At 42.1% G+C, this 25,365-nt stretch overlaps 1 protein-coding gene across 3 annotated transcripts in view; it reads left to right on the forward strand.

Moving 5' to 3' along the window:
- Nucleotides 1-25,365, forward strand: part of SNTG1 (syntrophin gamma 1) — a 543,852-nt gene that overhangs the window by 254,525 nt on the left and 263,962 nt on the right. For all 3 annotated transcript variants that reach the window (XM_050942000.1, XM_050941999.1, XM_050942002.1), the window contains exon 2: nt 20,203-20,257. In XM_050942000.1, coding sequence (XP_050797957.1) covers nt 20,231-20,257 — 27 coding nt within the window. In that variant the 5' untranslated portion in view covers nt 20,203-20,230. The remainder of the gene's footprint in view (nt 1-20,202; nt 20,258-25,365) is intronic.

Raw genomic sequence — 25,365 nt, forward strand, 5'->3', positions numbered from 1 at the left:
TATTTATTATTATAGTGTTTTGCCCATTTAAAAAATTTTGTCTGACTTTCTTTTGAAAAGCTCTAGCATCCCCATGCTTTGGAGCAGGGACTTAAAAATTGACAGAGATTGATCTCTATAGGTATGTCTATACTGCAAGTGTATATCTGCAACTGGCCTATGCCTGCTGACTCTGGCTTGCAGGGCTCAGGCTAAGGGGCTAATTGTGGTGTAGACAGTCAGTCTTGGGCTGGAGCCGGGGCTCTAGGAACCTCTCACATCATAGGGTCCTGGAGCCCAGGCTCCAGTCCGAGCCCAATGTCTACATTACAATTAAACAGCCCCTTAGCCTGAGCCAGCTGGTCCAGGCCAGCTGTGGGTTTCTAACTGCAGTGTGGACATACCTTGTGTACCTTTTACTCTTCCTGCGAAAATCATCCCAAAGTGGGCCTTGTTATAAGCCTTGGAAAAATCACATTTCGCACATGCTCCATCGAAACTTGGTAGAGCTTAACTACCAAAATTTCCAAAGATTCCATCCTCCATGAGCCTCTCTCAGCTCCTAGTGTTGACCAGATTGTGCACATGCCATCCAACAAAGAAAATGAGCGTCCTTCATTCTCTCACAGCTCCTGTGTGTAACACATGTAATTAGGGTGACCAGACAGCAAATGTGAAAAATCAGGACAGGGGGTGGGGGGTAATAGGATCCTATATAAGAAAAAGACCCCAAAATTGGGACTGTCCCTATAAAATTAGGACATCTGGTCACCCTACATATAATGTATGTAGAGAAGGCAATATGCTATATAGTATTTCTTTCCTCTGCCTGTAATTCAGCTAGAGTTCCGTCTTTTCAGGCTTTTAATAGATATCTGTTTACCTATTATAGAGTTAAATCTTTGGTAGAAAGAGTGACAAAAATCTCTAAAGGAAAATGTTTACTAATTTATTATACATGCTACTTAAGAAGAAGGACAATTTAGAATCTCCTGCTGTCCTCCACATGTCTGCAGGGGGCAGGAATGAGGTATAAATTCCACTCATATGCCGTGTACTTTCCCCAAGCCTTTGAAATGGGAAGGAAGTTCCTCTGGGACTGATACTAAAGTCTGTTGTTAGTAAGTCTGAAACGACACTACATCATCATTCACAGCAGTGTAGGTGTGTCACCTCAACTGCGCTGCTGTAGCATTTCTGGTGAAGACACTCATTAAGCCAACAGAAGAGAGTTTTCCTGTTGGCTTAATAACTCCTGCCTCCACGAGAGGTGGTAGCTATTTCGGTACGAGAAGCTCTCCCGTCAACATGGTGTTGTCTACATCGGTGCTTAGGTTGATATACCTTATGTCACTTGGGGTGTGGATTATTCACACCCCTGATTAACACAGGTTATACTGAAGTGGAGATCGAGGCTAACAGAAGTGTTTGAATAACTGAGTCTAAAGAGAAACTATGCTGTGTTGTAGCCCTGTTAGTCCAAGGAAATTAGAGAGACAAGGTGAGTGAGGTGACACATCTGATTGGACCAACTTCTGTTCGTGAGAGAGACAAGCTTTTGAGCTAAGCAGAGCTGCTCTTCAGATCTGGGAAAGCTACTGAGAGCGTCACAGCTAAATACAAGATTGAACTGATAGATTGTCATAAGTAACTAGCACGTATTCTAGGGGACCATTCAAGGTGAAGTGGCTCTGTAGTCATAGGACCAAAAAAAGGTTGGGGGGTTAGTGGGTTAGATAGTTGTAATTATTCATAAGTCTAGTGTCTTTTAAGGCCATATTTTTTAGTGTCAATTTAAATTCATAACTTTGGTAATCAGGCTTTTCTTTTGAAGGTGTTGGACAAGGGGAAAGTGCGGGAGATATTGAGCATAAGGAACAAGAAAGAGAAAGTGAACTAATGTGTAGGAAGGAGGAAGAGAACAAAACAAAAATAGAGAAATAAGAAGGCAGAGGAGGAAAAAGTAGGTCAAATTCTAATAAGGGGAAACATACTGTAAAAGAGGCACCACAGAAAGAAATGAAAACAAACACACAAAAAAGAGTGAAGGAACAGAACAGGAGATAATAGGCAAGGGAGACAGAGAGAGACTTTTAAAATGTGTTTAATATCAAGGTGTTACAATAAATAAGAAGATACAGACGTGATAAGTATGTAATTGTGTTGCTTATAAAATTTCCACAAACTTCGCTCTCATTTTATCAGGCTCTTTATCTATAATATGCATCTGTATATTAAGTCAGAAAACTGATTTCTTTTTTCCTGTGGGGGGAGGGGAAGCCTGCTTGAAATTTTTGTCTAAATAGTTGGTTTCCTGTGGGAAAATTCAAAATTTAATTGAAATGAAAACTGGAAACAAGTTGAAAATAGTAAGTGCGAGAAAGTGAGGAAAAACAAATTGGAAAAAATAAGGTTCTCTTCCCCACACACACATGCACACACTTTCTGACCTTTCCTTTCCTTTCCTGTTTGAGCTAATAGAGTAACTGATAGCAGGAATAGGTTGATATCCCCTATGTGGATCAACAGCACTAGAGGCAAATTAGAGAGATACGCTGCCTGTGGATTTCACTGATTTTCCCAGTGGGGAGGGAAGGAGGAGGGGGAGTAAAATGGAAAATAAACAAGAAGAAAAAAAATTAATTGAACGTAAAATGTAAAGCCAAAATATTTATTTAAAAAGAAAACAAAACATTTTGAATTTTTGCCTATTGGAAACCACCATTTCTGCTGGGATTTTTTGAAAATATGCATATGCATGGCTTTAGTGAATGGAGGGGAAATTATTTTGAGCAACACTAAAGATACTAGCTGGATCACTTCTGCACACCCCTCTGGCCTAGATAGGAGAGAAACTGTAGAACAATGGATTGAGGTGTGGGAAAGGGAGTGCAACATAAGGTGTAGGCACAGCAAGAAAGTCTTGGGGTGGGATGGTAGCATGGAGTGGAGGCACTGGCAGAGAGTAAATGACAATATCATTTGTCAAAGATCATCAGGGCATTTTCTACCTGGCAGCTTGGCATGTGCATATTATGATGTACTGAAAAGCCTTAACTTTCATGTAATGCATTTTTGTTGCATACCGTTAAAATGCAGTTTGCAAGAACACTGTAGGAAAGCTACTGTTTCTCCCAAGGGCTTCTAATTCTTTCCTTTAGCTGAATTTACTTAATCAGCCATGAGACTGTGATGATGCCACATTTTCAATGGGAGTTCTTGTCACAAGATTACTTGAACTATCAAAATTCATTGCTTCTGCTATGACTGATGTAAACAAACAGGTCACTGAAGTGAAGTTTTTGGATACTATGGGAATTTCTGTTGCTTGAAAGAAGTAGTTGTCACATCTTTAGAATACTATGGTGAAAAACACTATTGATGGCTGCGCTAGCTAGTGCCCAGATACGCCCAAGTCGAAGGGCTAATTCGACCATTTTGGAAACTGAGATTGTACCTTAGGGTAGGTGCGTCTTCAGACCCTTTGAACTCCTGGCTTGATATCGAGTTAAAGTCTCCACAGTGGCTATGCAGACCGACAGCCCTGTGACTACTGATGGGGAGGCACACCGCACTCTAGAGTCCTCCCAGACCATGACTACCGCACGTGAGGTGTATCCCATCTCGAGACCCTCACAGACAACCACCACCGCTGGTGCTATCAGTTGCAACATTGTAGCACAGACTGAAGCCGAGGAGATCCTCCCGGTTCTACCTATGGAGATCCTCAACTCGGCGTTCGGAGAGACTGTGAGGTCCAACACATCTCCCGAACCTTGCGTCCCAACAGCTCCTGCCAGTGAGCTAATGACATTGGCTACTGACATCAAGAGTGAATGCCAAAAACTGTGTTTGGCTGCAAGTGGGATCCAAGATACTATGCCTGCAATAACAGACTTTGTGATCATCGATCACAAACTGCTACATCGCGTTTTGGAATTATTAAACGAATGGGAGAAGCCGGCTCCCAAGGCAGTATACCCTATCGCTGGGGTACTTAGTGATAGAGCTCTTCTATAGTCCACAGACATAATTAACACCTTTGCCAGCATAGGGAAGTGTTTCTCCAACCCTGCTGAGGTGAAGGCCGTAGGGACCTCAAGGCGACAGATGGGAATCTTAGAATAATTAAAATTAACCATAATTCATGACCACATTCACTGGACAGGAGAACCAGGGTTGGACGAGCCACTCGGGGCTCGGTACACCCCAAATAAGTCGAAACAGAAACCCACGTGGGTTTGTTAAATAGATATCTCTGTAAGGAAAGCACACTTTCTACAGAAAGCCGGTGACATTGAATTAGAACAAGTAAAGTGAATGTCCCTCAAATGATAACAGTATATACTGAGGCAGGAAACATGAAATATTCAGTTAACTGGCACAGAGTCCCTTCTTCCCCCAATTAAACTCAAATTCCAAATGTTGAAACAAACCTCAGATAAAGGGGCATAATGTGTGTTATTGTGGATGTATATGGGGCACATTTATGAGAAGTATTAATGACTTGGATTTGGCAAACCTGTCACAAAAGGAATGATTATGGCAGTAAGCTCAGCTTCAGAAAGGTCATGCAGCAGAACAAAGGACGAGGCTATTTTTGGAACTATTGATGTCTGTGTAGCCCAGGCAAAGGGCTGGCTGCATGCCTTCAGTGTAAGTGACAGCAATGGCATCGGGGAGGGCTGGAAGGACATGTTGGAAGTAATGTCAGGGATGTTAAATTCAAGTCTGAAACAGGAACACAATGTGACATGGTGACCTAGTAGGTGTTCTATAAACTGAATGTCAAGGATGCAATTTCTCAAAAATCTCAAAACATAGGCTATTGCCTTGCACAGGTCAACAGACTGTTGTCTGTGTTGTAGGCAAGTCAGTTGTGCAAAGCCCTCATCTCAAACAATAATATGAACTTAAACCAACATTGAAAGTATGCCAAAAGTGTTAGGTTGTAACAAACCTTTGAAAGTAAATCAGTCAATATTTTCTTATCCAGTGCATTCCACGCATTTTCCAAACTTTTAGTAGCTGAAAAATGAAATCAATGATAATGGCAGTCACTCAGAGTAGATTGTGCAAATCTTCATAAGATACTTCTCCTTTCTTACATTCTTTGAGGAGTACAGTAGTTTACAAACCTCTGCAGGCTCTCTGCAACTTCAGGCAGACATAATAGCTTTGGAGTTTGAAAGTTTTTTTTTCTACAAGCAGAAGTTGCTACAGTGAAAGATATTACCTCACCCACCTTGTATCTCATGACTGGGAACCAACACTGCTTCAACAACAATTACTGCATCGGTTACATCCGGGTCCCATTTTCAAGGTGTTCTTTGCAACTGTAATATCAAGAAATTTCCTTTTTTTGGGGGAAAAAAAAGGCCTCTCACTTCTACTCTAGAGTCCTTATCTCTGTGACCACAGATAATCTTACAAGTCCCTCAGATAGATGTTGGGAAACCCTTCTTTTCTTGAGTAGTTAGAACTGTTTTGCAAGCTTCTGATATATGATATACTAGAAGCATTAACTATCTACAGATGCTGGTGTTTGTTCAAAGTTTTGTGTTTGTGGGGTTTCTACAAAAAAAGGGGGGGGGGTTGAACAAGGAAGCTAAGATGTAACAAATCTAAAGCTGGATTTCCTTTCATCTACAGGTTTTGGATTCCTGTACAACTATTCATTCTTCAGCCATCAGTTATCAAAATCTTAAATGGATAACAAAAGTCAGCCTACAAGCTTGTAATGGGGTAGGACTACCCAGGGGTGCTGTGTAGTAATTAGGTCACTGGTTCCGAGCTCTCTCCCTTGCCAGCAATCACTCTGTCACTATAATGGTCCTCCATCTAGTACATAGCAACTTGATCCTCCAGCCAGGTCACCAGTTGAGTTCACCCACTGAACTCAACAGAGTCTAACAAAATATATATGTATTCTAATATCCCCAGAAAAAAGGATCTTCCGCTCACCTCTTGGCCCTTGTGGGTGGCACACCCTTGACTCAGGTATTACGTCTATGTTCCCCCCTCTTTTTCTTGAAGGTGGGGGGAAGGAGTTTGTTCCCCCTTCAAGAAAGTGTGGTTGGTAGGGGTCTCCCTCTCCACCAGGCTACAACCCTGGGCCCTAAAAGAGGCAGCAGTAGCAAACACCTTGGATGGCTTTGGGGATGCTTCCCTGGGCCATTTCCTACCACTTCTTTTCCCAATCCAAGGTGTGGTCAGAAACCTCACAAAAGATCTACCAGAATTTAGAGTGAAAGGCCTGGGGTAGCTGCCATTTGTGGACCTTTCCCTGCAGCAGGACTCCTTCTGTATCCTCCCTTACTCAGGAGCTCCCAAGACAGGTCTTCTCCTTCTCCTCAGCTGGAGGCCAGACAGAGGGGGTGTCTAGCTCTCATTTAAGCTCTTTCTCCAGCTGAAGTGTGCTTTGCTGGCGCTGCAGGAGAGGATCATCTGGGCCTAGACCTGCTCCTTAACCTCTTGTGTCCCAGTGTGGTGTTTATACACTCCATCACAAAGCTATTCTGAAGAGTTAGAAGTACTGTCATGACAATCGGTAAGCTACTGCTTGAATGTGAAGGAGACTTGGTAAAGATGAAGTGAGATGGGAACTGGTTCTGTGGAATATATGGGGGGGGAACTCCCTGCATAAACTTTGGTTCCTTTTGAGATGACAAGTTAAAATTTCAGAAATTTATAAAAGCCTTAGTGTAGCTACCCAACAGTTTCTTCCATAGTCTGCTACATGCTTCCAAATGAGATGTATTTAGAAATCTATTGACAAGAAATCAAATACTGCAACCAAATGATAGTAATAGTTGAAAAAACAATGCATATCTCAAGAGCCTTTGCCTCACTGAATTTTATTCACAAATGCAGTGATCTTTTGGTCAGGCTAACATTTTCTGAACTGAGTCATATTATGATTTATTGAATACATTTAGTAGTGATCTATGTTTATAAAACTTGTGAACATTTTCATTCCTCGTGTATGGGAATGAGGAGTGTTGAAGCAAAACAAAACACCCAAACTGCCCCTCCCCGCAATGGACTAAAGAAATAGGATGAGACCTAAACAAACACCACTGTTTGCTTCCACTCAGGCAGATCTGTCAGCAAGCAGGAGAAGGGGCATAGTTCAAAGCTGCAGCACAGCTCATGCTGGCTATCTCCAGAAGTTGCAAATAGGAGAGCAGACCATGTGCAGCACTGGGAAATATTAGGTTGCGGAAACATCTTTTATTTATATATATTATAATACACATTCCAGTGGAAGTGGGGGTAAATCAAGATACACCAAGGACCTGTTAGTGCCTGTCAGCAGGGACCCACAGACACCTAGTGTGTGGCAGGTTAGGGTCAGGCAAGTTTACACCCCAGCTTGCCCTGAGCTAAGTGTTCATGTAAACAGGTCCTAACTTACATCAACTGAGAATCTGGTTCAGTCTCTATTTAAAGACATGCATAATGGTGTGGTATAGTATAAACATTTTATCAGTATGAGTTGGTGATAATGCAGGATTGAACCCTAAAGTCACCATTGAAATGAATGAGATTTTTGTGGTTGAATTGTATGAGAGCATGATCAGACCCTTAGTGAGTTAGAGGTTAGCCCAAACAGTTCCAGTAAAGGTATTAACCACCCCCCCATCAGTGTTCTGCATATGTTAGCTTATTCTGTGAAATATATATCTTAGAAATATTTTAGTGTATATTTAATTTTTTTATTGGTACTACTTTTCCCATCCATCCAACTGGAAGTCAGTCTGTCTTACTTTCCATCAGTCTTGGCCACGAAAGGATAGAAAATGTTTAGAAAACCTCCAAGATTTCCTAAAACAGCTTTTCCATCCATCCTCCTGAAATTCAAAAGTGTAGTACCTAGTTTAAATACATGTGCTATGTGTTTCATTAGAAAGCTGGATTCTGCTCTTTCTAGCTCCTGTTTCTCATCAGGTTGAACCAGACATAGACAGTAAATCTGCCAACAAACCATATAATTTCCTCTTTTGGACCTTAGTCCAGTGTGGTTCTAAAGAGAAAGAACTGCACTGGGGAAAGAAATAGGAGCAAAGGCTACTGTATTTGTAAGATCCACTTAAGCAACTTCCAAGAGCCTTACATATGAAAAACTAAAATGCTTTACAAATACTATTTTATTCTCCTAAATCCCTTGTGAGATATTTAGAGAAACCAAAACACTCTAGGGTAAGATTTTTACCCTCACCCCACCCTCTTATACCAGATATAAGGGACAGAGTGCTATGATGGGAGTCTAACAGCTTGGATCCATCTATGTGTATGTTTTGTGGGCAGGGGTGAAGAGGAGGATTCTCCTGGCACAGAAACTGAGGAAGACGGTCACAAGCTGTTTTCCAAGGACTCCCTCGTATGCCCAGGAGATCTGAGTGAAGGACAGAGGAGGGGCAGATGTAATAGGAAGTCAGATCACCAAATGCCAGTGGGGCCCCAGCTAATGTAAATAGGGTTGGGGGGGTCACACTCAAAGAGCACTATAACCCTTTCATTAAATCAAGGCCTAGCTGAACAAGTTTTCAATTGTTTTGAGTGGGGCCTCTCCTCCTTTCCACCTTGCTGGCCTATTCGGTTATTTTATTGGCCAGCCCCACACTCTCTGCCCTCCCACTTCTCAGACAGCATTCTGCCCCCACCTCACGCTCCCCAATCTGCTTCCACTCCTCTGCTTTTGGTTTCCAGATACAAGTTACTTCCATTTCCCACATTCCAGGGCAGCCTCCTCAAGCAACATGCCATATATGCCCTACCATTGTCCACCCTCTCAAGTCACTCTAATTTTTAAACTGCCTGTGAGAAAGAGTTTGGAATATATGAGTGATAGTGTCTTCCGGGGGGAAGGATTATCTTAATTTGACAGAGATAATTTAATTGTATAATAAAAATTTGCATCAAGTGAATTGTCCAAGGTCAGAGAAGAGTTAGAACAGAGTTCTATGCCCCAGAAATCTCCCGACCGGGCTTGCCCCCACCCTGTGCCATGATCATAAAACAAACTTGCCTCTATAAAGTTCTCTCCTCATGGCTTATAGATTCATTACTAGTGAACTTTGCTGTTCCAGATTGTTCTCAAATCCAGATTTTTTTAATCTCTGAAAAGGGTTATAATTATTATACTTATTGATTTGATTTTACCCAAGTTTGACAAGCCAAAGAAAGTCTGAACTCCAGAATGAATCAACTTGTGAATGCTGAATAACCAGTCCTAACCAGAAGCCCAGCATAATAGCTACTGCAACATATATACAGTCTTTTAATATGGCCTTGTACTTCCTTGATTCTTACTTGACAAACTTAACGTTTGTACAGTGAATTCTTAATTGGGCCTGCTGATTAAGAACACTTGCAATTAAAATAATAAATTATGACAAGTAAATGTTCTTCTTGTTTTAGCCAATTTAAAATGAATTAAACACTTGAAAAGCTTGTTAGCAACTAATTGCCAACGTTGGTTCTTTTGAAGCATGAGCTTCTCTAAGAGCTGGACATTTCATCAAAAAGCTTTATCGGATGATTATAGTACTTTCTTCATCACTAGAAGAAGAGCTCACAGCATTGGTGAGTTTGCACACTTCATCTGAATTCCAGCGCTATAACCAGAGACCTTAAAGTACATAAAGCTTGATAGCCTCAGACTTTGAGGGCTTGTCTCTATGGCTATTTAATGCATGACAAGCTTGGGTATAAACCTACAGCGGCTTAGCCTGATGTGGATCCAGCTGCCATGCATTAACAGTTCTGTGGCACACCAGTATGTCCAAGTGCATCATGGAACTTCTAGTGCATGGTAGCAGGATCCACGTGGTCAGTTCGTGCGTGGCTGGCAAGCGTGCTGCAGGTTTACATCCTGGCTTGCAGCACACTAAATCGCCATTGTCATAACCTATTCCCAGATTTGGACCTTAGCGTCCAAAATATGGGGGTTAGCATGAAAACCTCCAAGCTTAGTTACCAGCTTGGACCTGGTAAAGCTGCCACCACCCAAAAAATTAGAGTGTTTTGGGGCACTCTGGTCCCCCCAAAAACCTTCCCTGGGGACCCCAAGACCCAAATTCCTTGAGTCTCACAACAAAGGGGAATAAACCATTTTCCTTCCCTTCTCCCTTCCAGGTGTTCCCTCCCTGGGTTCCTGGAGAGATACACAGAAGCAAGCTCCGTGAATCTAAACAGAGGGATTCCACCCTCTCTATTTCCAGTCCTGGAAAACACAAGCACAGAGAGAGAGCCAAGCTCCTCCCCTCCCGCCTCCTTCACCCAGAGGGAATGCAAAATCAGGCTAGTAAATCTAACACACACAGATTTCCCCCTGACTTCTTCCTCCCACCAATTCCCTGGTGAGCTACAGACTCAATTCCCTGGAGTTCCCCACCAAAGAAAAACTCCAACAGGTCTTAAAAAGAAAGAAAAAATACATAAAAATGGTCTCTCTGTATTAAGGTGACAAATACAGGGTCAATTGCTTAAAAGAAATATGAATAAACAGCCTTATTCAAAAAGAATACAATTCAAAACACTCCAGCAACTGCACACATGTAAATACAAAAAAAAACATATAAACCACTGTCCTTTCTGGACTTACAACTAGGAAACAGAAGATTAGAAAACAGGAGACAGAAATCCTCTCATAGCCGAGAGAGAGTACAGGCAGAAGACCAAGAACAAAGAACTCAGACACAAACTTCCCTCCACCCAGATTTGAAAAAGTCTTGTTTCCTGATTGGTCCTCTGGTCAGGTGTTTCAGGTTACTCCTTTCCAGGTGTAAAAGACATTAACCCTTAGCTATCTGTTTATGACACGCCCCCCAAATTGCAGACAGTGGGGAAGCTCACTGGCAGTGATTTTCTCCTAGAACTTTAAAATAAACAGATTAATACAACACATACACCTGTACATATACCACTAAGTATATAACTAACAGACTTCTACATTGTAAGAACACTTTTTAACTACTGGATTCTGGGAAACTCTCACGGGAGAGTGCATCAGCTACTTTGTTAGAAGCTCCTGAAATGTGCTGAATTTCAAAATTAAAAATATTGGAGAGCTAAACTCCAACGAAGAAGTTTCTTGTTGTTCCCCTTGGCAGTATGAAGCCACTTTAGTGCAGCATGGTCAGTTTGTAGCTGGAACCGCCGTCCCCAAACATATGGGCGTAGCATTCCTATTCACTGACTGACCAGTGACTTTCCCTCTCAGACAGTTTCTTGCTGAGAAACATGACAGGATGGAAGTTGTGATCCGTTGCTTCCTGCATGAGAACTGCTCCTATACCACGCTCAGATGCATCCGTGGTTACTAGGAATGGCTTGTCAAAGTCCGGGACCCTGAGCACAGGGTCCGACATGAGCGTTGCCTTAAGTTGGGTAAAGGCCTTTTGACACTCATCAGTCCACTTAACTGCATTCGGCTGGGTCTTTTTGGTCAGGTCGGTCAGTGGGGCAGCGATTTGGCTGTAGTGTGGTACAAATCTCCTGTAGTACCCGGCCAAGTCTAAGAAGGATTGGACCTGTTTCTTTGACTTTGGGACAGGCCACTTTTGGATAGCATCCACCTTGGCCTGTAGGGGGTTTATGGTTCCTCGACCCACCTGGTGCCCCAGGTACATCACTCTGTTTTGGCCTATTTGACACTTTTTGGCCTTAACAGTTAGTCCGGCCTGTTTGAAAAAGTTTATAGTCGTTCATTTGCTCCTTAGGCATTTCAGCCGCCACCTCTGCTAAAGATCCACTGAGCTGTGGTCTCAATTCTACCATGTACTCGTCTTCAGAGATGCTGTACCCAAGACAGGCTCTTTCAAAATTTTCCAAGAAGGCCTCAGTGTCATCACCTGCCTTGTTGGTGGGAAATTTCCTGTGCTGTGGAACAATCATTGGCGCCGGGTTGTTAGGATTGGCTGTGTTTTGCTTAGCCTTTTCTAATTCCATGGCCTGTCTGGAGTTCCAGCTGTTTTTGGTGGTCTGCATCTTTGGCTGCTTGCTCTCTTTTGTAGGCTGCCTCTCTTTCTCTTTCTCTCAGCTCCATCTCTTTTTGTTTTATTTCTAGTTCCTGTATTTTTTTTCCATATCTCGCCTGTGGTCGGCGTCTTTGATTTGTCCTTCGGCCTCCATTTTTGTCTTGTTAGGCATGGTTCCTGTTTTCTTGTGTTAGGGGTGTCCTCCGGTGTTGATCGTCTGAACTGCAGGTTCTCTGTTGCCTCCTGGGGTCTGCCTAGCAACAATGCCTTTTTCCCTTTCTTCCTCTAGCTAATCTTTTAAATGTAAAGTAAACCAGAAAAACCACTTTATTTGCATGTGTATTGCTGGATACTTGTCTCACAATGGGAGTGCTATTGTGTGACAAAGGACCCGTAATAGTTCCTTAATGGTTCCTTGCTTAATATGCAAGCCAAAAACTTCTAGAGAAAGCAGAGAAAAAAATTCTCTCTGGTTCCTTTTAAAACCAAACCGTTCCTCTCTGCTTAAAAGCCCCTAGCAGAGAAAACAAAAATATAATATTCTTACTGGCTTCTGGATTCTATCTTTCCCACAAATGCTTCCACCATGTCATAACCTATTCCCAGATTTGGACCTTAGCGTCCAAAATATGGGGGTTAGCATGAAAACGTCCAAGCTTAGTTACCAGCTTGGACCTGGTAAAGCTGCCACCACCCAAAAAATTAGAGTGTTTTGGGGCACTCTGGTCCCCCCAAAAACCTTCCCTGGGGACCCCAAGACCCAAATTCCTTGAGTCTCACAACAAAGGGGAATAAACCATTTTCCTTCCCTTTTCCCCTCCAGGTGTTCCCTCCCTGGGTTCCTGGAGAGATACACAGAAGCAAGCTCTGTGAATCTAAACAGAGGGGTTCCACCCTCTCTATTTCCAGTCCTGGAAAACACAAGCACCGAGAGAGAGCCAAGCTCCTCCCCTCCCCCCTCCTTCACCCAGAGGGAATGCAAAGTCAGGCTAGTAAGTCTAACGCACACAGATTTCCCCCTGACTTCTTCCTCCCACCAATTCCCTGGTAAGCTACAGACTCAATTCCCTGGAGTTCCCCACCAAAGAAAAACTCCAACAGGTCTTAAAAAGAAAGAAAAATACATAAAAATGGTCTCTCTGTATTAAGGTGACAAATACAGGGTCAATTGCTTAAAAGAAATATGAATAAACAGCCTTATTCAAAAAGAATACAATTCAAAACACTCCAGCAACTACACACATGTAAATACAAAAAAAAAACATATAAACCACTGTCCTTTCTGTACTTACAGCTGGGAAACAGAAGATTAGAAAGCAGGAGACAGAAATCCTCTCATAGCCGAGAGAGAGTACAGGCAGAAGACAAAAACAAAGAACTCAGACACAAACTTCCCTCCACCCAGATTTGAAAAAGTCTTGTTTCCTGATTGGTCCTCTGGTCAGGTGTTTCAGGTTACTCCTTTCCAGGTGTAAGAGACATTAACCCTTAGCTATCTGTTTATGACAGCCATGGAAACAAGCCTCAGGCATTTCGGGCTGTGTGGGGGTGCAGTGATCTGTGTATGCGACTCTTTGTGGGACTGGTCTTAATCTTGAAGTAAATCAGAGCAATAGATTGTGTTTACAATTATCTTAATGATAGTAAATGACTTTGATAATTAATCTTAAAGGTTACATATTTAAAAAAATGCAAAAGGTATGGTTCCTGTAATAACAAGAGCTTGTTGAAAAATAATGTTTAGATATGTAAATATAGATTTGGCACTTTCAACTTAGGCTTCCAGTTTTGAAAACAACGTCCTTAACCTGGTTCTTTCAGAGGACTGTGGTGCATGCATGCTCCTGCAAATGTATTCTAGCACCAATCACTTGGGCTGTTAGGGCAAATTGGACATTGTGGAGAGAACTTCATTACAATATCAGTTAGAAATGCTTAGAAACTCCCCCTAGTCTCCCCCAGTATCTTATAACTTAGATTCTTTTTCCTGCCAAAACCTAAAAGAGGGTTTATTCTTCAAGAAGTACCAATTATACGTAATGTTTGAAAGGTATTTTTTCCTCCTTGGAGTAGTTTTTGAATTACTGTTGAGAAAGAAAGTTTGCAGAGCTCAAAAAAGGTGTTTTTGTTTTGTTTTCACTCCCCAACAATTAAAAATTGGATGAAGGGATTTCCTCAAACGCTCCCCCCCCCCTCACAAAATATGTCAAAGATTCCAAGGCCAGGAGGTACTACTGTGATCCTCTAATCCAGGGGTAGGCAATTTATGGCATGTGTGCCAAGGGTGGCACAAAAGCTGATTTTCAGTGGCACTCACACTGCTCAAGGCCTGGCTGCCGGTCCCGGGGGCTCTGCATTTTAATTTAATTTTAAACAAAGCTTCTTAAACATTTTAAAAACCTTATTTACTTTACATACAACAGTAGTTTAGTTATATATTATAGACTTATAGAAAGAGACCTTCTAAAAATGGTAAAAATTATTACTGGCACACAAAACCTTAAATTAGAGTGAATAAATGAAGACTCGGCACACCGCTTCTGAAAGGCTGCCGACCCCTGTCTGATTTCCTGTATAACACTGGATGTAGAATTTCCCCAAAGTAATTCATAGAACATAGCTTTTAGAAGAACCCCCACTCTTGAGTTAAGACCAAGGGGGATGATGATAAAGGCATAAATGACAGAGTCAAATCTTTGAAAATCTCATCAAGACCCCTATTTTGAAATGAGCTCTATCTGAGACGAGCCCTAGTGACTTAAAGGGGGCAGGGGGAGGCATGGAGGTCTGTGTTTGCCTGTGAAGAAGTCATTGCTTGATCGGAGCCCAAATGTGGAACATTTCATTTCCACAGGAGACTTTTGCACTAGTTTGTGGTTCTGGGCATGTGAAGGCTGTGGGAGTTAGATGGAAAATTCAAACATAACCTGAAAGAGAGCTTTCACAGTGACAATAAGCATGACTGACTAAGTGCCAGGTAAATTCTACTAGCTGAGTCAAAGCAGTTGTTCGCCCATTCAGGTGAATAATGCGGGAGAAAATGTAATGATATTTTACTCATCCCACCCCCAAAAACGAATTACTATTCCCAGGCAAGTGTATTGTTCCCAGACTAATGTAAGCTGTAGTTATCAGCTAAACTTCATTCATTAATATATCACTTCTACGTACACATACCTGTGCAAGTAAAATTGTATTCTGATTGTGTGATTGTAACCAAGAGAAAGAAATGTTTGCATTGCAAGTAGTTGTTCTACTTGGCTAATGGCATGTTCAAAATTATACATGTTTATTACTGCTACTGAAAATGCATGACATAATCTTTTGTCACCTATCAGTTTACTAAATTGTATGAAAGTACCCTATCAGGAAACTATGTTGTGAAATTATATCTTCTGCAACACTGAAATACGACCTGATTTATTAAAGGAAGATCAGAATAGCTCAGTTACTCAGTGCATTATCCTAAATGAACCAGAATTGCTGTCTACAAGGGCTGCCGTAGTCTTCAACTATACTATTATGTTTTTAGTCATTATTTCCCTTTAGAACAAGGATGCTTAAATAAGGTAGTTCAGTAAATGTTTTTTGCAGTATTTAATACATGCTTGTTCTGCCAAAGGGTGCAGGGGCTTTTACAAAAATTTAACTTTTACCCTTTTAGAGGGACATGTTCTGTGCCCCCCCCCGCCCACCCCAGCAGGAGCTTGCGCTTCCCTCTTCTCCCTCCCCACCATTGCCCTAGTGCTGGGAGGAGCTCTTCTGGTCCCCCGCCCCCCACTGCTACTGCACCCCTGTGGCCAGAGGAGTTCTGTGCCCTGATGATTATTGGGGGGCCCCATTCCCCTGGTTTTCCTCCCCTTGTGCATGCCCCTGAGGGAGCACCAAATTCAGTCCCAGTATCTGTCATGTGTTATATTGTTTTCATATATCAGCAGAGATGACCTCAACAAGTCTGGTAACTCAGAAGTACAGGAGAGAGAAAAATTTACTAACTTTTCAAAGTCTCTGTTTGTTTATATATCTCCTCTACAGTTCCCTGTTGTTACTTTTTTTGTTTGTACATTTGGAAGCTCAGATGTTCCCTTAAGCCACTATTTAAAAAATAAATATTCGAAAATAAGTACATAGCAAATGTGCTAGTTCATCATGAAGTGCATGTATTTAGTACAGACAACTTATTCCCCAGTAAATGTTTACCTTTTCTGATGTCAAGAGCTCTTTAGCAAATTTATGTGACTTGTTAAGAGAGATTCCTAGTCTCAAACTAAGATGTATAATGTTGTCTATAGCTCCTATTCAGGAAAGCACTTGAGCATGTGTTCAAGGCAGCACTTAAGCACATTCTTAATGGTTAGTGCTGTCCTTAATAGGGAAGCTTTCTAGAATTTGACATCATTTTTGTGTTGTTGTGACTTGTGTGTTCTATGGTGAAGACAGCTAGCTTTATTCATAATGACTGCTCTGTTTCTTGAATACATGTTAGTTATGGGGCTCAAAATCAATAACAAGGAGTTATATCCCATGTATTGGTATGAAGAAAATGTCCAAATCTTCCCTATGGACCAAATCTTGACCCTTTCACCCTTCACCTTTGAGATGGGCACAAGTATCTCTACATACTTCCATAGCTTATGCACTGACAATCATAGGACCTGAGTATGAAAAGCATTGTAAAGGGACACAAGCCTATAGGTCCTGGAGCATAAGCCTCAACAAGCAAGATTAGGTTTCAAAACACTTTTCTAAGGTGAGGTGGGTTACTAAAAGTCAGCGTGTGTAAACACTGTTGTTCGGTACTCCGTCGGCATTTTGCCAACAAAATATTTCCAGCTTCGTGACCGGCATTAACTTTGTTGGCAGGAGAGCACTCCTGCTGACAAAGCCGTGGTCACACTGCCACTGGCGTCAGCAGAACTTTTGTCTTTCACGGGGGGGCTTTTTTAAGTACTCATGAAAGACAAAAGTTTTGTCAACAACATCACAGTGTAGACATACCCTAATATTTGGAAAAGAGTACTGTAAATGAGTCAAGAGAACCTGTTTCATTGTACATGTATAACCCTTCAGTGAAGAAAGTCTTTAGGATTATAATAACAATGGTGCTTTTACTGAACACTGTGAGAACAAAACTATAAATGTAGATGCCTATTAGCTCTTGGTGAGCTTATAAAAAAGATGAGGAGGGAGTAATGATGTGTCTCTTTCAGTCCACTGCATCCTAACCTGAAAAGCTTAATAATGCTGGAAATTAATTTAGAGCACAAGCTGTGAGATCACACAACAATCTGAGCACCATAAATAGAGAACATTAGCCCTATACTTGCCGGTATCTACTTCCAACAGACATCACATCTTCTACTCTTTACTTAGGGGAGCAGAAACTTGTACATATTAACAGCTGGAGAGAATGCAGGATTCCATGTGGGGATTTGACTGGGCTGTCTACTAGAAGCAGCATGATAATATCCCAATAGTGTTCCCTGAATGGTGAATAAATAGATCTTACCATTTTGCCTTTTGACTTTTTTCACTTTTTTTTAGATTAGTTTTACTTTCCCTGAGAAGCAACACAACTGAACACCTGGTCAATTATAATTGGGTATTATATTATATATAAGCAAAATCCTTTTTGGCTAACTTCCCATAGTTCAAATTTGTGGTTGTTAGCATGTTTAAAAGTAATGCATTTGCCAGTGTCTGAACATCCACTAGTCCTGGAATTGCTACGTTTAGCCATACCCACTTGCAAATCGAAGGCAGCCTTTATGCTAACATTTGATTCCTGGATACTAGCCTTAAAAGAGGCTCCCTGCAGCCATAATATGTTTTGTCCAAAGCAGGATCTGCCTGGCTACAGCATCTAGCTTCCTGAGACACTCTAGAACAGTGTGTGCAGACCTAGCAGCTCCCGTTATTCCTGTGTTCTCCCATTGTTTCAAGTAGACAGGACTTCAGTGCTCCCCACACTTCAGAAGTACTCCCTTTAGTGTGGTCTTTACTAGCCGTGGGTACTAAATGTTAGAGATTTGCCAGCCCCCTGGACTCTAGGGCTTCTCATGATCCACATAAACATCCTAAATGTAGCCTGGCTTTTCTGCCTTTGACTGGCTATCTGGAATGACCACTCCCTTGCTGAAGTAAAGTAGGACCTGCCCCAAAAGCCTTCTTTTCTGTCTCCCCACTTACTAAAGAACAAAGCCCTTCCTCCTTTGGGTTATAGCTACAGTGCCAGATGCAGTATTGGAGGTTGTTTGAAGTGCTTTGTTTTCCCCGTTTGTGTCTGAGTGAAGTTCTGCCTTCCATACTTTGGCCTTTCCCTGGTCACAGGTCTTTCCACTTTCAGTCCCTATGACTCACTTCCCCTTTCATAGCTTACCATGTCTTATGGATCTTCCTTGCAATTTCCTTCTCTAGTATCAACTGATTTCCCTTCCTATCTCACAAGAGGGAAGCTGAGCAGAAGCACATTTAAAAATCTGAAGCATGAAGCAGTCCCTCCCAACATGTGGCTAAAGCCTCCTTCCTAAGGTTTGCTACTTAGAGTGGCTGCCCTTTTCACAGGAGTTGGGTCTTGGGTCCCTTTTGTGTGTGTGTGTGTGTGTGTGTGTGTGTGTGTGTGTGTGTGTGTGTGTGTGTGTGAGACACTTGGTGCCTCCAGCAAAGGTGACTTCTCAATGAGCCTGGGACACAAGCAGTGCTGTCCCTTGCAAAAACAAATAATGCTACTAACAGGCAAAAGTATAAAACCCCGGGACACAAGAAACATCAACACAAACCCCAGCAAAAAGAATGACGTACCCAGAAATAAGAGTATAATAAAGGGGACACTTTACTGGGAGCAGGAAAATGGGATCTAAGGAACGAAAAGGTTAGGGTTAACTAAAAAATATTCAACATTAACAAATGGACAAATTTTCCAGCTTCCAACACCTCACGACTCTTCCCAACTCCCTCACTGGCACCTTCCCAGGCAACTATAAGCTGAGGAGAGTGTGGAGTAAGGTTACCAACTTTCTAATCACATAAAACCAAACATGCTAGCCCTGCCCCTTCCCAGAGGACCCTGCTCACTACATTGCCCCTCTCTTGGTGGTTCGTTCTCCCCCATCTCACTCACATTCACTGGGTTGGAGTGCAGGAGGGGGGGAGAGCTCTGGATGGGGTGCAGGATCTGGGGTGGGGCTGAGGGGTTTGGGATGCAGGACAGGGTTCCAGGCTCAGGGGTGGGGCCGAGGGAATGTTTTGCATCAATATTTATATTGCAGCAGGACTCTATTATCCTATAATGACAACTTATTCTAATACTAATACTTGGAGATATACCAGTCTCCTAGAACTGGAAGGGACCTTGAAAGGTCATCGAGTCCAGCCCCCTGCCTTCACTAGCAGAACCAATTTTTGCCCTAGATTCCTAAGTGGCCCCCTCAAGGATTGAACTCACAACCTTGGGTTTAGCAGCAAGCAGGCCAATGCTCAAACCACTGAGCTAATGTTCCATAAACATTAGCTCATAAATAAAGTAAAAATAGCTAAATGCATGCCAGGTGTGTATTGGGATGAATGTATTGTGGATGCAGTCCCAATAATTTGAGTATGTGGTGTGCTGAGACATTTTATATATTCCTGATTTCTGTACCATTCGGTCCCTCAGTACTTAAATGTTTCACTAAATTTACTGCTCTGATAATTGAAGTTAGCTTTCTTGCAGAGATAATGTTTGGGAATACAATTTTGTGAGTCCAATGGAGAAAAAAAAGTATTCATGCATAAAGCTTTTTAATTAGTAGGAAAAATCATCTTTTTACAAAAGGGAATGTTATGAAAAGCAAAACTTAATTATTTCTGAAAGATTTCTTTTCAAGTATTCTTACTTTCAAAAATAAGTGGCAATGGGGACAACATATCAAGCAAAAGGTCAGTAATACAGAACAGCACATTTGGATAGCTAGTGCAATGGAGAGACTGATAGGAACATCAGCTCTCCCTTAATTACACTTAATAAAATCAGTTGGTGGACTTCATAAAAGCCGAGGACAATTTTTACCAGCATTGTATTCATCCTTACCCTCCTGCTGACTTAATCATTCCTGCTCTTAAGCAATGACTATAAACAAAGCTCACACAGAGGAATGCAGTGTCTTCCCGCTTAATTTAGATAACTACCTTTTATGTTTTGCAATCTGTTTGTTCTAGTTTGTAGTACTGAGTTCTAATGAAATCTTTCTGTCTATTTTAGACAAATATCACTTGCTGTGCCATAGCACATGGATTTCAGGACCTCCTGTGAAGAGGTAGGATCAGAATGTTTTATTTTCAAAGAAGTGATATGAACATTAATATACTTTTTGGTCTTCTGTTCTCAATCTTTTATGTCTGAAGTGCAAGGAAATTGGAACATCAGATGTAATTGAATCCGTAAACATGAGTGGATAATCCCTATATGCTGGCAGCATGCTTTTCTAGTGGATTATGTGCCTGTTTACTTATCAGTGTTCTAATGAGGTAATTATGAGTGTTGAGAAAATAAGACTGAGCTGGAACCTGATAATAGCCTTCAAATGTGTTAAGTGCTATTATAAAGAGAATGGCATGATCAACTGTTCTCCATGTCTACTGAAGGTAGACCAAGAAGTAAGCAGTCTGCCGTACATGTTAATTATACTATACTATATTACGCTATTCCAACTATAAGGATAATTAAGCACTGGAATAGGCTTCCAAGGCAGGTTGTGGAGTCCCTGTACTGGAGGTGTTAAGACCAGGTTAGATAATATCTGTCAGGGAAGGTCTAGTTTTACATGGTCCTGTCTTGACATGGGGGGACCTGTCGAGGTCCCTTCCAGCCAGTGGTGGATTAATGATTTTGCTGCTCCTAGGCCCTGAAATAATTGCCGCCCGCAGCCCCATATGAACGTATTAAACATCAATATTTTCAATATCAACACCAATATTTTCACTTTTTACTTCACTACTACTTTCAGCTATTTTTTCTGTCTCACTGTCGGCACTAACTGATGTGCAGAATAGATTCCTTTGTTGTATGCTTGCTATCATTTCATTTTCCCTCTATTTCTTTTGTATAGCATATTTTTTTAAACTGAGAACCACTTAATTTCTTCCTTCCGGTCATATTATTAACGTTTAGGATTCTCGCGAGTTTGTTTACTAAATGGCATTATTCCAGCATTGGTGGTTTCAGTCAGGGCCGGATTTAGGAAGCGCTTTGCCCAATTCAAACAGTTTTGACAGGGCCTCGGCAGGGATGACTTAAAAAAAAATGGGGCTTGTACTCACAGAGCAGTGCTCCAAGTCTTTGGCGGTGGGTCCTTCACTCACTCCAGGTCTTTGGCGGCACTGAAGGACCCGCCACTGAAGTGCCGCTGAAGACCCGGAGCGAGCAAAGTACCCACCATTGAAGTGCTGCCGAAGACCCAGAGCACCACCGGGTGAGTAAAAATTAAAAAGACGCCTCTAGCCAGGGAAGGGATTCTCACTGAGCATGGGGCCCTCTTAGGTGCGGGGCCTGATTCGGGGAAATTGGTGGAATAGGCCTAAAGCCGGCCCTGGTTTCAGTACACGCTATGATTGGTAGAATTGCGGTGTCACTGATCCCACGATTACAAAAATGCTGCTGTTATACATTTGCCACCTCAGGCCTATGCCTGGTCGGCCTAGGCGATAATATGTTGCTGCTTCCAGCTCTACGTTTCTATGATTCTGTAATTAAAGCCCCTGATCCAGCAGTGAGTTTTGTGTGAAAACACTCCTGTAGATCTCATTTGGGTTCCACACATATGCAGGGTCTGCCTGCATTGACCTTGTGGCAGGATCAGGTCCTAGATGAGTGTTTTATTGCTTGAAGCCTGTGAGGATTGGTATAACTGGAGAAAAAGGAATATGCTGGCAACATAACATGCTATCAAAATCAGAGGAGAATCAATGGGGAGTTGGGAGTGTTTTGGTCAACTAAAAAAAAATTGAAAACTTTTTTTCATTTCTTAATTCTCCCCTCCCCACATAATAAAAGGCATTTTGTTCCAAAATGAAATGGTGGTTTTGATACAAAATACACGCATTTTCAAAAATTCAGTGCAAGCCAAAATAATTTCAACCATCCAAAATTTACAATTTTCCAGGGACAAAAATGTGTTACTTTCAATACTTGCCACCATTTTTTTTCTTGCAAAATGGCAGAAGTTCTTCCAGAAATAAATTTGCAAATGTTTGTGCAGATATCCAGTTTTTCCTTTGAATATACATGACGTAAAAAAAAAGTACATTCTCACAACTTTAGTGATTCATGAGCCTCTGTGTTTCATTATTAGGAGTGAGGCCAGTTACATCTACCTGGATAGCCTCATAAATACATTATTATAGTAAAAATCACTGAAGGAGAAACTGCAGTCTATAGACTGAAAAGAACAAACAATAGGAGGTGATAACTGGGAACACTGGTTATGATCACAATGCATCATAATGTTGAAAACTCCTGGACTGTACATCTGAAAATATGAGTCTCTGATTAGTTGGTGTTTTCAATATGTATTAAACAAGAGATACACATTTAGGCTCTGTTCATGAGATACATACTTTGTGATTAAAATTATAGGACAGGAGATGTTTCATATGAATTCACTTCATTTCAGTCATGCTTGACAGCAAGTAAAGAGATTCTCATTTGGGAATTAGCCTCTATTGTTAGCAAAAATAAAATGGATAAAATGATTAATCTAAAATATTGTCAACCAGTGAATCCAAACTAAAATTATCGGCAGCTTTAAATGTTCATAATTTTTCTCCTTCTCACACACATGACAGCTAGGAAGGACCAGTAATCTCTGAGCCATACTTGAACTTTTTGTTCCTCTTCCACTAACTGTAGCTAAAGAGACACCATATCAACCCTTGGTGAACACTTTTCAGAAAACGATCACTTCATATGAGACCTCTCAGTCCTTGTCCTCAAAGGAAACTTGCACAACACCTTCAAAAGATAAACCTCGGAGCTTAAATTCATAACTTTTTTAGACACTAAAGACACTGGATTTATGACTTATTACAACAATCTATAACCCACAAACCCTCCTTTGTCCTACAATTGCAGATATGTTAACTCTCCGCTTCACCTTAAATGATCTGTTACAACATGTTAACTCCTTAAGCTAAAGAGCCTGTTTCACGTGGTGTTCAGCTGTGACATTCTGGCAATCTTTCTCAGACCTGAAGCAGAGCTCTGTGTAAGCTCAAAAGCTTGGCTCTCTCACCAACAGAAATAAATCGGTTCAATAAAAGATATTACCTCACTCACCTTGTCTCTCCAACACGGCTACAGCAACACTGCAAACAGTTTTGTATCTAGTTATGGATATGTTTATTTTATCTCAGAGGTCAACACAAGGACTTCTGAGATAATTTCACTGTCATAAGGTAGAGGGAAGAGTCAACTGATGATAACATTTCCCTCTTGTGGCTGTACTCACTGGGGCTCTTCAGTTTAGATTCTTCCATGGCACTTAAGACTCAAGTGTCAGAGGGGTAGCAGCGTTAGTCTGGATCTGTAAAAGCAGCAAAGAGTCCTATGGCACCTTATAGACTGTTGGAGCATGTGTGATCAATCTTTCAAAGGACCAAAATGTTTTGCTATTCTCACAATGTGCTTCCTTGTTCTGACCGAATAAACTCTGCCCACATGCATCTAGCTACTGACTTTTAATTTTATTGCAATACCTAATTACGTCTGCTATGGTTATGTGCCACTTAATTCATGCAAAGAAGCCCCTCTGTTTTGTGCATAAATTTTCTCTGGAGATTTTTATAAGGTAATTGACCGAGTCAGAAATCTGCAGTCGAGTAAAGTACAACTTCTAAAAACAATGTATTAGAGGTTGAATTTACCCCATTGCCAATCATACATCTCCTACAGGCTGTGGGTGCTTGTCCACAGCTCGCGCTGATGAGTGCAGGTAATTTAGGGGCTGCAGGTACTTACGACCGGCCTTCCTTGGCCAACAGTAGATATTCCTAACCTTCTGTGTTGAGCATTCAGTGCCACTTCCTGCTGCTATGAGAGATCCCCTGACAGGAAGCAACAAAGAGATCTGCCTGTGACAAACACATCAGGAAGAATTTTTTTCCAACGAGGAAGTAAGTGGTAGGGAGAATAATTGAAGAGATTCAATTATCTCTTCAGTGTAGACACTATCATATTCTGCAGGGAAGAGTTTCTTAGTGGAAGTTGGGAGCACCTAACTACTTATTGTCTTTGAAAAACCTCCCCCTATATATGTATTAAGCCACATTTAGCCATTCCTTTTAATCCATTCTGTCTCCTCATTTTTAAAAAAGAGAAGTAAATGTTAGCACAACCACATAGTGAATCAGCTCTCTGAAGGGCTCTCGAGGTGAAGCTCTTATTAAGTTCACTAGGAGTTCTTGATGTTGAGCACTTACAAAATGGTGATCTTTAATATTTCTTCTTGGCACTTTACTCCTGGGGGAATTCTGCGCTACTGTGCGTGCGCAGAATTCTTGGCCCCCGCAGATTTCTTTGCTTCCCTGCAGAAAAATGACGTTCTAACAGAGAAGCAAAGGGAAGCAGCAAGAGCAGTTATGCACCACTCTCTCGCAGCGCAGGTACATCATTTCAGGCACCCAGATCAGCTGGCAGAGAGGTGAATCACTGCGGGGTTGGGGACACACCAGCCAGTGGCTCCTACCCAAGCCAGGATCAGCTGCTAGTCCCGGCTGGGCTGGAGGCAGGAGAGGATGGGACATCCTCTGCTCCTGCAAGGAGTGGCTGAGACTATGTCAGATCCACCCCCAGAAACCTCCCCCAGCTGCAGGAAGCTCAGCATCCTCCCCTGCTTCCTCCTGCCATTGCTCCTCAGCTGTGGGGGGAGGAGTCACTGTATGGGGAGCTGCTCCCCCATTCACTCAATCCCCCTGCATCTGGACCACCCACACCCTGACACTCCTGACAAGCCTCATCCAGTACATCCAGAACCCCCCTAGCCCTCCATAACCAAACCCCACCCCACTGAACCTCAAACCCTGCATCTGGAGCCCCCCTGCACCTAGCCCCCCTGCCTCTGCATCCAGACCACCTCCAACTGATCTCAAATCCCTACTCTGATGTCCCACCTCCTGCACCACCGTGAGCCCCCCCGTCCAACCCCCCATGCCATTGACCCCCAACTAGCTGAACTCAGACCCCCACCCCACCAAGCTCCACTCTACCAGCACGCAAACCCCTCTGATGAGCCCCAACCACCTTCACCTGGAAGTCCCTGCAATGTCCCATTGTCCCTGCACCTAGAACCCCGCAACGAGCCTCTGTGCATTCAGATCCCCCAACACCTAGACCCCCTACTGAGGTGCCTGCACCCAGATTGTCCCACAC

Source organism: Gopherus flavomarginatus, chromosome 2 (assembly GCF_025201925.1).
Source record: "Gopherus flavomarginatus isolate rGopFla2 chromosome 2, rGopFla2.mat.asm, whole genome shotgun sequence".
In the NCBI taxonomy this organism is placed as follows: Eukaryota; Metazoa; Chordata; order Testudines; family Testudinidae; genus Gopherus; species Gopherus flavomarginatus.